Source organism: Anser anser (genome assembly GCF_964211835.1).
Source record: "Anser anser genome assembly, chromosome: 19".
Classification (NCBI taxonomy): domain Eukaryota; kingdom Metazoa; phylum Chordata; class Aves; order Anseriformes; family Anatidae; genus Anser; species Anser anser.
In genome coordinates this window covers 10,936,797-10,951,049 of record NC_139740.1, presented here as the reverse complement: position 1 = coordinate 10,951,049, position 14,253 = coordinate 10,936,797, and the positions used below count along the sequence as shown (strand labels likewise).

Here is a 14,253-nt window from a genome sequence, read left to right as displayed (position 1 = left end):
CCGCTGGGTGGCACATCCAGAAGCAGCAGTAGTGGGAACGGTGCCTACGTGGGGGGTGTCCTTGGCATTCCACCTGTTCCTCCACAAACAGAAGCTGCTGCACTTTAGCACAGAACATTTCATACCATCCCCAGCTGGTAAAGGACTAGTCCTTAAATCCCTTCCTCCAGACTACCCTACAGCCTCAGGAATCCAGCCCTAAGACATTACTGTTTGAACAAGACTAACATTTCTCCCAGTGCAATGAAGTCCTATCGACACCTGCGCATGCTGGGATGTTGCGTCCCATGATTATCCCTCTGGTCCCTTCTGGCTTTCCAGTTACTTTACACCTGCCTAATGCAGATACATAGAAACAGATTTATTTTCTTGCCTTCAACAAAGCCTGAATTCAGTATTTCCCCCCCCTCCCTTTTCATCACTCCAGTAACACATCACTGAAGGCAAGATCACAGAGACTTCAGAAAAATATATGTATATATATTTACATCCATAACTGAATACATATTGTATGTATTCAAATCCCGAAAAATGCATCACATATACACACCAAGATACATCAAGAGAATACTAGGGGCAAGACAGTGCCAACAGCAAGAAATACACAGAAAAGCACAGTCATTGCTACTGTAACATTCTTCTGGGGAGTGTATTCAATAGAGGAAACATCTCTATGCGTTGGGAAAAGCCAGATACTTGGGCCTATTTTTCTGTGTCAGTTGGCATCAATCTAAAGGAATTTGAAGTGTGAAATTTTTACTTAAAAATGTGCATGGAATAATTTTTTTTTTAAGCATTTAACTATCAGCCAATTCCATCAGCTTCTTTTATATAAGTTGCAGTAATTATTGGTTAAAAAGGTCCTAGCCCTACAGTACACAGATCCAGCTAAGGAAAACACAGGCACGTGTTGAATTCCATCCCTCTTTAAGGCAGCATTTTAGCACACACTCAACTTTAAAGCTTTTGTTCTGTCCCACTGAATTCTACGAGCAGTCACAGTACGCATTTAAAGTTAAGCACCTGCACAACTGCTCAGTAAATCAGGATGTATTCCCTATTCAGAGCTTCAGATATGTACATGTGTACTCAGTCTGGATTGGTAACTTCTGCAAGACCAAACTCTTTTGCTTTTTACTGCCCTATAGGTAAAAGTCACTCCACGGCAGACTTCTTTGCAGCGCTGTGTTAGGACAGAGATGGTCCTCCCTGCAGCTTGCCCACAAAAAGGTCACTCGGTCACTCCACAGAGTGCAGTGTCTGGCAGTGGGAAAGCAACTTATCACCTGATTTCAAGGGCAGCTCCTCCTCCCCAAGAAGTGGGCTATTTCATGCAATTTTTCCTTTTTTTCTCTCTTTTTTTTTTTTTTAAAGAATTGGCATATTTCTTCAGTGAAATCTTCAACATTACAGTGTAGGATCCCAGAATTCATATCAATGGCCCATGATAAACCCCTGAAAATAGGGGAATAGATTTGAAGAGCTTCTTAGCCTCAATGCTACAGGGACCCTGGCATAAAACATACACATGCGTGCACATACACTAAAGAGTGGGCTGGCTCAGAGCATCCCAAAGCAGGCTCCAGAGTGATCTCCTATAAAAAGCACTTTGTGCTGACAATGGCAAACAAGTGGATGGTGATTTTACACAGATAGCAACAATTCAGCAATGTCTTCCACTTCTTTCTCATACTTTGTGTCTCTCCTTTTCCCCAAATTTTCTTTTCCCATGTGTGGTTTAAGTAATAAAGCTAAATTGAATAGGAAATTACACAGTCAGCACCAGTCAGGAACTGAACCTGGGTATGTTGATCGGTTTGTGGTACCCAAATTCCTGGAAGAACGAAAGAACAATTCTTGCTCCTAAAGTTAGGGTCACATCCATATGTTTCCATTGTCTTTTTTACCTTTACAACTAGAGGTAGAATCATTTTGTCCAGTATCTAAAACAGCATGATCCAGTTATATTGTTATTACATTAATATACAGTATCTATCTTGTCACAGGTATTGAAAGTGCATGGAAAAAGTCTAACCAAGCCAATTCAACGACAAATAACAGTGTACATCATATAAACACACCCGCGCACCCACACTCACACGTAGTGTATATATATATATTTATAGATTTACAGTATCAGTGTTGTTTAGATCCAGTGGCATGTGCAGAGATATCAGGCAGTTGCTGCTTTTCCTTTTTGTGTTCTCTTCAATTCTTTATTTCCAAGATAGATGGGTTGTGATCTAGGATTGCCAAAATGATCTTGTCCATATACTGTCGCAATCTGTAATTTATCTCTTCCTGTTCTTTAAGGGCTTCCATGAGCTGAAACACATTTCAAAGTTACTCCTCCAGCACTGTAACTAGTTTACATAATGGCATGAATTCAGCAAGGCAAGAGGCAAGTGTCTGCTCAAGATCACCATTACCTTATCATTACCTTACATGACAGATATTCTACCTCTGCCTCCTTCCTTTATCTCTGTTAGAAAGGATTTGCATATGAAAGACCTTTATTATTTAGGAAAGCGGTAGGCAGTCACCACCAGGTATCTTTTGGCAGGTCATTTGAAACAAATTCCACATCTAGCACACCAATCCATCCTGTACCCACACCATGGATGAGCAAGAACTCATCTCAATGCAGGAAACTTCATGGTACCCATCTTGCTTTAGATTTCAGTAGATTTGCATGGAAGATTGCTGAGCAGAACATGGATTTCAGTGTTTTGGGCTAGGAACAACAGGAGCTCCCTTTGTATCATATGCATAGTTTTTTTTTTTCCTAAAAGCCATACAAAACAAAACAAAAAAACACCCACTAACCTTAGCTACATATACTCCTACATTAAATACATCTTGTGTTTCACTAGACCTTTGAGCTGTGAAAGGCCCTTTAATATTTCCAAGTTGAAAACAGCTTGCTTTTTCATACACAGCATGTTTAATGTCAAGCTGCCAAAGCTACCCAGAAGTGTCAAAACTGCAGATCCTCCTAAAGCTAATGTGATTCAGGTGTCCATTTGCATTAGCCTGCAAGGAAGTCCCACACTGAACCTGCAGCCTCTCACCTTCACTTTGATTATCCAGGATAACCAGCACAATGGGAAAGCATTATGCTGGTCTGGGAGGTTTACTAAGCCTGGGCCACAGCTGCAAGGCACACTGCTCCTTTAGAGGAGTGCTGGGTATTCTCTGCATGAGCCAGAGCCATGAGACTCAGAAGGAGAAATAAAGATGCCTTGACAATAGCAAAACCCAATTTGCTTTTACTCAATTAGAGTGCAACAATTAAACCCCATTTCTTCACAGTGCAGCAAGAAATTTGAGTATGTAATTCACTTTAAGGGAACCATCCAAGGGCTAAGGCTAACAGGGCCATTCCAGTACAAACTGGGTAAGAAAGTTTCCTCTTACAGAAGAAATGGGAAGTTCTGTCCAGAAAAAGAACAAAGCGTAAAAGCAAACAATTCGTTTTAAACTCTTTCGTCCCCAACTTGTCTTTTTCCCTGGGAACTCCTACGTTTCTGTTGGCCTGATCTCTTGATCTGTCCGGCAGATTAAAGGAAGCTGTACCAGCTTGATGCAGCCCACATGCAAACAGTCTCCTACATCACCTTTGAAAGCATTACCAGATCATCACTTGCACACTGCCTACTTCTGCAAGAATTCAGCTCTATTACAGCACAAATTTAGATCTAAGTGAAAGCTTGTTACTGAAGTAACTTAGAACTAAATTTAGAATGGAAAGTGAAGATTTAATTAACTAGCTACAGCAATGTCTATATGAAGTTAACACCATAATACCACAGTCCCCTGTAAGATAGAAGATGTTAAAATAAATACATTGTAAAACAGTTCACTGAGGTTCTAGTAATTCCAACTTCGAGATGCAGAAATGGAAGAGTTATGTTAAAAGGAGCCCCTAAACCATTGTTCATTCAAATCAATCTTCTAATACTCTTGAACTAACAAAACAATTTTTTCTGTTGCTCTCTTGTCATCTTCAGACAATTTAACCTTGACAGCTAATTAAATTGAAAAAAAATAGATTTTTGGATTTAATACTTAATAAAAAGGTATATTACCTCATCTCTTGATGCAGAATCAATTTCAGCAGCCAATGACTGGGCTTTTGTTTGTGTTGCAAAGAGATTTTTAGCTTCATAAAGACTCAGACTAAGGATCTGTCCATTAAGATCATCATTTTGGTCACGAAGTTTCTGATTCTCCTACGTAAGGAAGAAAAGACATTCCTTTTAAGTTATTCCTACAAGGATTCATAAAAAAAATCACAGCTAGTGTGGATGAGATACAGTAAGGCTGCAAGCTCGCAACTCTCTTACCAGTGGCAAGTTGTCCCCACCTGAACTGCAGGTGTTTCCTAGGTGCACAACTTTTATCTCCTGTACAAATAAATCCTAGACGAATGCCAGGCACATCCTGCACTTAAAGGGGAAGCAGAAGGGTACACAAAAACTTTGAAGCAGCATCCTAGGATGTGCAGCTATGGGCATTTTTCAGAGCAGTCCTGCACAGTTCACTGGGACTCACCCAGGGACTGTGTGGCCCTTCCCTGCTCACCTGCTTCAGCCGTTTTATTTCATGCTCCATTTCCACCTCTCTGGTTTTGGCATTGAATTCACTCACGCTGGATGAAGAACTTCTCCCACGTCCAGGACGCTCACATTCCAGCTTGTAGAGCTGCAAGTGCTCCAGTTCCTTCCGCAAGTCCTCAATGAGCTGCAGACACACAATAAGGCCATGTCTCTCCAGTCTCTGCATAACCAGCCCTCCTTGGCAGCAGCCATCTCTTTGCTGCACCTTTGCACTGTGACAAGAGCACTGTGTAAGCCTGGTCAAGGCCAGACACTCCTAAATACAGCCTCTTGCCTTCTGTGGAAGGGCAAATCACCTACACTGTTTCAGAGCTGGAAGAGGCTCTGATATCCAAGCTTGGCATCTGAGAGGTATAATTCTCCTTGCAAGCTTAGTAAAGCAATCTTATGGCACGCATTCAAGACTTCAAGTTCTCAAAGAGTTGTAAACCCTTCGGGATTGTCATTTATTAAGTATTCTTGCAACATTCATCACCGTATGGGTATCCCTCTCATAGAAATACAATCCAGTAATATATTCACTGGATGTTGTATTTTCAGTGTTCATCCTGTCTGTCTATACTTTTTCGGATGGCTTCCATGCAGATAAAATGCAATTGCCTGATCTTACAACCCTCCTCACACCTACCTCCTGTGTTGCTTCCCTCTCCTTGTTAAATTCCAGTCTGTTCTGCCGCAGCTTATCCATCATTCTCTTGTACAAATCCATCTCATCCTTCAGTCGCAGACTAGTGTCCTCCAACCTGTCTGACATACGTTGCCTCTCCTGGAATATATGGGGGACTTCACAGCTAGCTTGCAAATGCAAGAGCCATCCGCAGTTTTACAACACAAATCTACAGACACATCTATATTACATATAGACAGGTAAACTGGCACGTGTCTCAGGGCGTTTCTGCCATTAAAGGTGACCAATGCTCCAATCCCATTAATATTCCCATTTAGGGAAGGCCAGTTACAAAACCAGAGTGAATCACTATAGGAGTTTGCCTTTGCACAAATCAAGCTGCTGTCAATTTGCACTTGACATCAAGGACTCAATCAGCACTCGAGAGTTTTGTTACCTCATCTAATCTCTCTGTTTGCGATTTCAGTCGTGTGACAGTGCTTTTCAGCTCACCATTTTCGTCTTCCAGTTGCTGAACCCTGTATCAATAATACAAGTCTTACAGCAAATATCTCTTCAAGAATACAGACATGCAAAACAACATGCTCTAAAAAGCTATTTTGCTTGCACTTGACAGAAAGACCAGTGAAGAAAACCTTTCTAATCCTGGCATTTTTATCATGAGTTATTGGGTTCCTTTTTGTTTGTTTGTTTTTAGGGCCAAAAATGCTATGCTGACATGTGATTTCTTATATTCATCACAACCGATATCTAAAAAGAATCAAGTATAAAGAAACGAATACAGAGACAAATGTCTGGTACAGCTGGCCACAACTCCCTCCTTGAATCCATGCCTAGTAACCAGCTAAGCTGTCTACACGGGCCACGTATATAAAAGCACTAATGTAAACCACCCTCTATGACTGGGCAAAAAGGGTATTAGACATGCAACTGCATGGCTACTCTGTAGAACTATTACCCTGTAACCACTGGTGCGCTGTCTGGGTGTGATCAGCCTACATTTACATACAGAAGAAAGAGGAAGAGGAAAAAAAAAAACGTACTCTGTCCTGGGTGGGACCAAGATGTTTCTTACCTTGTGTTTAGCAGTTCAATTTCTGTGCCTTTCTCTTTTTCATACTTGCTATATGCTTCTCGATGTCTCTTTATCTCTTCTTCCAAGGTCTGTTCTGCTGATGTCTCTTGGTCTTTCAATAATTCTTCCAGCTCATGAACTCTAAGGAAGCCAAGTCTCATTTTCAGTAACAGATTCATACGTATTTAAAAAATTAAAAAATGCATGCAACTTCATTGCCTGCTTCCCTCCTCACTTCTTTATTCCATTCTACTTCACCATCTTCCTCAACATTTAACCTCTCCCAGTAGCTCTCTTGGTATTTAATCTTCCCAACATGCACAGAATTAAGTAGTATCAGTACATCTATTATTCCTTCATTTTCAGTCTCAAGAAGTCTGTCTATTCTCCCCAGCACCAGCCTACTGTTCTTTCTATGCACATTATAAAACCCAATGGTAACCTGCCTTATAACAAAAGAGCTTGTTCTATATGAGTTAGTAACATCTCTCTGCACTAGAAATGTGCCTCTGTTTGCTAAAAATTCAGCAAGGCAGCCCTATTCCACTTCTCACATGAAGCCTTGCTTTGTTCCATCAGTACTGAGGCAGAAAACTCAGTCACATTTTACAGGTAGACATGTTCTTTCCCTCCAGCTTTGTTCTAGCACTGCTGTGACATGATAGAGAACTGGCTCTGTGCTTCATTACCTGTGAACTAGCTGCGTGTTCTCTTGTTTCAGTTTGCTCTTCAGGTCACCATTTGTTAGGCTATCATTCTCCAATTCTGTAACTTTTTTTTCTAGGTACGTTACCTGGAAGGGAGGGTGGAAAAGAAGAACTGAGAGTCTGAATCTCTTCATACACTCCTGCACCTTTTCTAATGGACATTTTGCTATGGTAGCCATTTAAAAGAGGGCACACTTCCCTTCAAGGTGATCAATGCAAACACACAGTAAAGAGGTACCAATACAATGCCCCTAGATCTGTACTTCCATAGCTCCTTCATTTTTGTGAAAAAGAGTTTTAATATTAATGGAATACCTTAGACAATTTGAATGAACTACTTCGTATCACTGGTAACTGTGAGAAACACAGCTTCCTCAATTGATATACGCCTCCAGCAGGATTTGTTTAGGTACATTAATTGCAATGCACACAGCTTCTTACCTTTTCAGTTATATCATTATCACAGGAGTCTATACTGTCTCTGAACAGGTCTTCTGTGCTGCCATTACTGCTGCTGAAGTTGCTATTGTGGAAGAGCTGTCTGAAAAATCAGAAGGATAATTATTTTACTTGAGGAAGGAGGAAAAGGAGTGTAGGTGCTGTCTTATAGCCTGGCTTTGCACATACAACATCCAGTGCTAAAATCTGTGCAATCATTTCAATGACAATTACAACTACTTAAGCACAACTCTTACAAGAGACTGGTAGCTAAATGAAGTCATACTGAGCACAACCAACGACATTAGTTCCAGAGTGTGAGCTCTCTGTTCTTTTTGATAGGACCTGTCACCAGCATTAGCATTGTTTTAAGCCTGCTTAACTTTATTCACACTACATACCAAGTTACATTTGCCTTATTAGAAATCCAAAGGTTACCACTGTGCACTGGTTGGTACAGCTAATCTAGAAATTTTCATACAGTAAGAGCTTCTTTAAAAACAGGAGAAAAAAAAAGAAATCTGAATCTCAGTTCCCAATAGAGAATACTGTCAGAATACAATAATACTGGAGAGCATCTAAAATATTCTTGAAACTTCCAGCCCTACCGAGCCCAGGGCTGGTTTATTCAGCCGAAGGAAGACCACGACTAAGTATGTCCTTTCCAAAGGCATGCTCTTGCTATCCTTTGCATTTCAGCAACAAAAACAACAAAAAGTCCTGTACTATGAGGGTGAAAGAAGCAGTAGCTAGAATGACGGAATAACAATTTAAAGGAAAACAACTGACAGACAACCAAGCAACTATCTGTGTTCTTCTTAGCAGAGCTCTTCCCAGTCCAGGGACCTGCTCCAAGACTAGAAGTAACTTCTACATTCTGTAACACTGCTACCCAAATATAGGCCTCTTTCCTTGAAAGCTTAGCTTGCTTTACCAAGCTTATTCCTCCTCTCTCCTCCTACTCCCAGTTATGGAATTGTTACAGCTGATTCCACAAGTATTCAGAAAAAAAAAGTTGAAGACACTTACCTTCCAAAAGCTGTGCTTGATATTTTCCTGTTAGGGCTACAAGGATACAGAAGGCATGATACAGGAATTAAACACTTATTTGATCAGTGTTGAATTCAATCTCAGTTTAATCTTCAACTGAATTGCACAATGAAACATAATATTGACTTTCTTAGTGAAAAAAAAAAAGGTTCTGTGAACGATGTTCTGAGACAACTCAATCAAAATCTGCAGTTATTAACAATGTGAAGACGAGTGGAGCCACAAGTTACTGTGATCATTAATACGTCAATCTGCAAGTACTGTTATGTTTAGCAGAAATTTGTCAGTGTAAATCAGAGTGAAGCTAACATTAGAAACATCACAAAAGGACATTGAGTTAGTAATGGATGTTTATTTGGGATTCCCAAATTTCAGATGATTTTATAAACAGATAGCTTATCCTTCACCATAATGCTTCCCAGCTCAGCACAGAAACTGAAATGCTCTCAATTTTTAGTTTCCTTTTGCATCTAAAGACTAGTATTATCCAAAGGAGGGACTGGATTCCAGACAAGAGCACTAGAACCAAATCAAAATATCCAGTTGCATCTCTTGACAAAATGCCACGTCTCTGGGCGCAAAGCTCTGTATTAGAGCACCACCCTCTTTCAGCCAGGTATGTACAACCTCACTCAAAAAACTACCAAAGGTCTAGCTAGGCACGGTCTGGGTTTTAGCAGAGTCCTCGCTAGGGCAGGAACACTGTTCCTATCAAGTACGATGCTACTGTGTCATCAAGGGAAGAAGCTCTGAGCACTGTACTCTGAGCCAAGGACTATGTAGACAGGCAGGAGTTACATTCAGTTTCTAGAGGGAGCTAGAAGCTCACCGAATAATCTCCTTCAAAAAACCCAGCTGATTGTTGGAAGTGAGGGATTCCTTCTAAGGGCTCAGCACAGCTTAGAAGTGGTTGGAGTAACAGGGATAGAAATGTAAGGAAAGCTGAAATTACGAAGACCCCCAAAGTCACTTCTGCCCTAGGATTCATCATTTTTTCAAGTTCCCTTTAGGAGGGAAAAAACCCCACAGTACTGAAGCACTTCTGCTGACCAATAGCTTCATGAGAGGTATATGTAAAGTTACACACATTAGCTAAGGATCTGCCAAGATCATTCCTTCCTACCTGTAGAAAAACAAAGCTGATCGTAGATCTGCACTAAGCAGTACTGCAGACCCCACTTCCTGGGAAAAAATCCTGGAAATATCACTCTCACTCTGTCATCAAAGAGCCCATTGGTTGAAATATTTAAGGCATAGACAGCATTAATACACTCAAGACAGAAAAAATACTTATTACTTAATGAGGAACAGCATATTTGTTCATGCTAGATGTCAAGGTCTGACTTTCTTACTAGAAACAGCTGTTGCAAGAGCAACACAATGTGTGTAAGACCGAATGGGACACAGGGAAGCAGAGAGTTTTTCTTCCTCCCCTCCTGCCAATAGATGGTTGTATTTCAAGGCAGCATTGCTAAAAGCAGTGCAATAGGCTGCTTACCTGTTTGCTTTCAAGTTTTTCAGCCTGGCTTCCAAATCGTTGAGCAGATTTATCTTTTTGCAGCACTGTGAGCAGTAAACATCCAGTAACTCGCTGTTATAAACATGCCTCATTTTTCGGGGTGTTTGGCCAGCACTGTTTGCAGGAAAGGAGAGAGATTACTGGCTATAGTAACCAACCCTGAGAAGGTTTTGCCTCTTGGCTGTGTGTCAGAATCACAGACGAGAGATGTGGGGAACCACCTCTCTCCACGGCCCATCTGTCTTAGAGGTGATGATGAGGAATGCTCGTTTAAGGGCAATTCTACCTGCCTGAGCTGAGGCTTTCCAGAAGACATGTTCTGGGTATCAGTGGAAAGAACCGGTTTGGGCAACTGGAAGAACAGCACAAGATGCACAGAGCCCATGTGATGCATGTAGCAAAGGCAGCTACAGTGGTATGTTCCACCTCAGCAGTGTCCCCCTCTCTCTTCTTGCCTATCTTGCCCATGCGTGGCATGCAACCTGAAGGCTCCCTCATCCAGGAGAAAGGCAGGAAGATGAAAACAGAGTGGCCTGGCAGGGAGAAATCACGTGAAACCCCGCAGATGGTAGGGCAGAGGGAACCCTGGAATGAGGAGGTAGGGAGAGGTGGACATCGGTCTAAAGAGGAGATATCAGTAGTTCTTTGCATGATAAAGGGAAAATAAACTGAAATAAAAAAAGACCAATCATGGCATGAAATGCACAGAGCCCCAGGAATGGAAAGAACTGCATAAGCTTGAGGAAATGAGGGATGAAGAACACAAGCCATTATCATGAAAGGGCAGCACAGAGGGATGCTGGCTCTGCATGCATTGTGATGGCAGCGGTGAGGCTGGATCATGGAGGTCCGTGAAACATGGGGTGGCACGCCAGGGTTGCATGTGGAACAGTGGGATGCAGTCAGCTTGTCAGCAATCAAGCACAAGACCTTCATGCACTAGTGATTTGAGTAGACAAATCCTAGTCTTCAACATGCTTGGCTCTTCCCCAACCCTGCTCACCCACTCCCTTGCTTGGAGAAGGATTTTAAATCAGCAACTGACTCGGTCATAGGACATAAAAGCTACCGAGAGTGTGGTTGCATCCAGGAACTGGTGGACTGTGGCGGCATTTCCAGCTCCTAACAGACAGCAACTGCTTGCTTATGTTCTCAAAGACATTCTAAGTCAATGTAGATGCTTGTTTCACACCAGCCCGTCTGTATACAGAACTTCATCTTACAGGATAATATTAAGGATTTGCAGTATTAATGAGGAACAGCTCTTGCAGATCTTCTCTCCATTGCACCAAGGCTAGTGCATAGCACTAGGTGCATAGCACTAAGCTGGTATCTGACTTACAGCAGGTAACTTCCAATACTACCCCCAACTGTGATACCTGCTGCTTGCAATCGAAAGAAAACTCTACAAGCAGAGCAGCACAGTTATTTCAGCAGAACCCAACAGTAGCTACCAGAAGCAATGTATTTGCTATAACTCTGATTATCAAGTGTAGTCTGTCAATTGGAGGGCAGAAAATGAACGGATTGTATTTTTCTTTAAAGGCAAGTCTGTTACCACTGGAAATCCTGGTATGGTCACCCAGGCTCAGAGAAGAACAAAAAAAATGAAAAAAAAATTAATGAATAAGGAGCAACCTGGAAGATACAGATGAGCCAAGGTCAGAGTAGGCGTTGGTTCTGGTCTCATCATCAGGGCATGGGCTACTGGGAGTAAAATCCACATCATCTCCTTCCCCATAGTCTTCAAACTGTTCTTCATTACTGATCAGAGAGGCGGTGGAGTAAGTGGAGAGGTCAGATGCTGCAGAAGGGTTGTGAGGACTTGACCTGAAACAAGAGGTCAAAACGTCTGGAAGGCTGACTTTGATAGCATCTAACCTCACATGGAGTCTTCCACCTTTTCGGTTTGTCCCCTCATTTGAAGTTGTAGCCCACTAAAAAACTGAAGTGACAAACGTACCTGATGTGCATTTGTCGTGGTGCCTTGAAAGACAAAAGCATGAGAACCTACAAACAAGCTACCTGTGAGACGGGTTTGCATCGACACCAGCCACTGCAGCTTAAATAATACACAGCTTGGCAACCCTCAGCCACCATTTCCACAAGACTGCTGCTTATGGGACTTCAGCTGATGCAGGAACTGTGCAGACGTCTCCGAAACGCATGGGGCAGTGAAAGGGATGTGTACAAGACTGAGGCAGCCGCTGCATTCCACAACCAGTTCCCAGTAATCTCCACAAACCCTCTCCCCCACCCCATGAGCTTCAGCCACTCTCTTTTGTGTGGCCAGAAACAGCTTCAGCTCACCACGTGCCAGACGAGCTGGGAATGAGAGTCACGAAAACCAGAGATGTGACCTAATCGAGGCTGGATCCCAGCCCTTCTTTCCGTCATGACAAAACGTATCTTTCAGAGGAGATACGGACCCCAAGAATCGGCTGCTTTGTTACCACAGAATTACCCAAGATAGTGCCAAACAGGTAGAGAACAGCAGGACCCCACGACCTGAGAGCAGCCATGCAGGTACACAAACCTGTGCGAGGATCAGCAGAGCCAGGCAGCCCAAAGCAGCTGGCAGAGCACTGTCGAGCACACCACAACTAACACACCACGACCAACACGACACCTGCTGCAGGGATGGTAGCTCCCAGCTGAGGCTGACCTCCAGCAGCTCACCCATATCATCTCCTTGGTGTCTTTTCTGAACCTGCCTTGAGCCTCCTAACCATGCCCTGCACTTTCTGAGAACAGGGAGATTCCTCTTCCTGTAATACCGTGCTGGGGAGCTGTAAACATGAGACACAACCATGTTGCTTTGGTGGTTGACACAAACATTATTTGTGTATCTCCTCCCTTCAAAAGAAATTAGTAGAAGAGGAAGCCAGCCAGCATTACACATGTATACTCTTCTGTTGCTTCTGTTTTGAGGAGATCCATTACAACCTGCACTTCATTTATCTAACTTACGCTAACAGAAATTACAGCAAGTCAAGCCTGGCACATTATCAAAGGATGAAGATCATGAAAGATAGGAATGCTCGTCTAGAAATAGAACAAACTTTCATCTAACAAGGCTCCTTGGCTAGGAGACGGCTTAGTGAGAAGCTTGACATATCACACACTCATCTATTCATAAAGAGCTGCTGTGCCACAGGCGTACTATGCATTGATGAAGATTTTGGGCAACTACAATCTGCGTAATTACAACTGCCGTGTTTTCATCTCAGTGTTGTTACACTAAATCAGTTTAGGAAGAAGCTCCTCATAACACTTCCACCAAGGTTGGAAGCTGATGTCGAGGCCTCAGTTGGGATGACAACATATAACTGTCAATAAAATCCACACTCCTGCACAGACAGGCCTTGAACAGCACCACTTGCTAACAGACTGCTGTTTGGCAGCCTGTTAACCCTAACACTTGGCTAAGTCTTACAGTCATCCTTTCTTATTTCTCTTATGGCAGCTACGCTACAATCAGTCACCACTGCTGGACTTGGCAGTGTTGCTTAGAACTTTTCATTGGTAAGCTTTGCCAACCTCTAAGCTGCTTGGGCTGAAACAGGCCATGGCCAGGATGGATCCTGAACTCATAATCAGCCTCAGACTGGAAACTTCCTAGGAGTTGCTCAGTCATTTTAAGGGAGTTGCTAAAAGAAGCTGGTTTTCCCATTCTAACAGTTTCTAAAGGAAGCTTTCAGAGTGTGTGTGTTTTTCTAAAGCTACTTTCTGTTCTTCAGAGCAGGACTTTGCCAAGTGCTGACACACAGCTGACGCACAACCCACCTGCTTCTGCAACAAGCAGGTATCTGGGTTCAGCCAAGGCAGAAACCTCTCTTGTTACTTTTAGTACAAGAGCATGAAGCTTTCCAAATTTACCGAAGCTGAGTAGGCCTTGAAGGATAAAGCAAGATTTTTTAGTAGTAGCATTGTAGCTTTTAGTAGTTCCCAGCCTACCCAGATGGAGTTGTACAGGATGCACAAAGTTCCATCCCATCCTCATTCACAATTAGGAATTCCCCCCCGAATTACGCACTTTGGAGGAAAGATATTCATTTCAAAAGCAATATGGGTAAAAGTCAGCCACTGCAAGGGTGGGTGCTTAGAGAGAACTGGGAATGGCAAAGTAAGGAGAAAAGTTTGATAAAGTGCTCATGAAGAACTGGAGTTAGCTTGACAAAGTCTCTGGAGTTGCTAGGGCAAGTGGGAGAAGGCCA

General features: G+C 42.5%; 1 protein-coding gene across 7 annotated transcripts in view; it reads right to left on the bottom strand.

The window, feature by feature from the left end:
* Positions 1–459: 459 nt before the first annotated feature.
* RAB11FIP4 (RAB11 family interacting protein 4) overlaps positions 460–14,253 on the bottom strand; it is a 118,366-nt gene continuing 104,572 nt past the window's right edge. For 5 of the 7 annotated variants that reach the window (XM_083805383.1, XM_083805386.1, XM_083805382.1 and 2 more), the window contains 11 exons: positions 11,675–11,866; positions 10,016–10,150; positions 8,497–8,532; positions 7,471–7,570; positions 7,012–7,115; positions 6,323–6,463; positions 5,684–5,765; positions 5,248–5,385; positions 4,585–4,743; positions 4,089–4,232; positions 460–2,325 (listed from right to left, as the gene is read on the bottom strand). In XM_083805383.1, the coding sequence (XP_083661509.1) occupies positions 2,209–2,325; positions 4,089–4,232; positions 4,585–4,743; positions 5,248–5,385; positions 5,684–5,765; positions 6,323–6,463; positions 7,012–7,115; positions 7,471–7,570; positions 8,497–8,532; positions 10,016–10,150; positions 11,675–11,866 (1,348 nt within the window). In that variant the 3' untranslated portion in view covers positions 460–2,208. The remainder of the gene's footprint in view (positions 2,326–4,088; positions 4,233–4,584; positions 4,744–5,247; positions 5,386–5,683; positions 5,766–6,322; positions 6,464–7,011; positions 7,116–7,470; positions 7,571–8,496; positions 8,533–10,015; positions 10,151–11,674; positions 11,867–14,253) is intronic. The other 2 variants (XM_083805385.1, XM_083805384.1) reach the window with 1 other exon arrangement.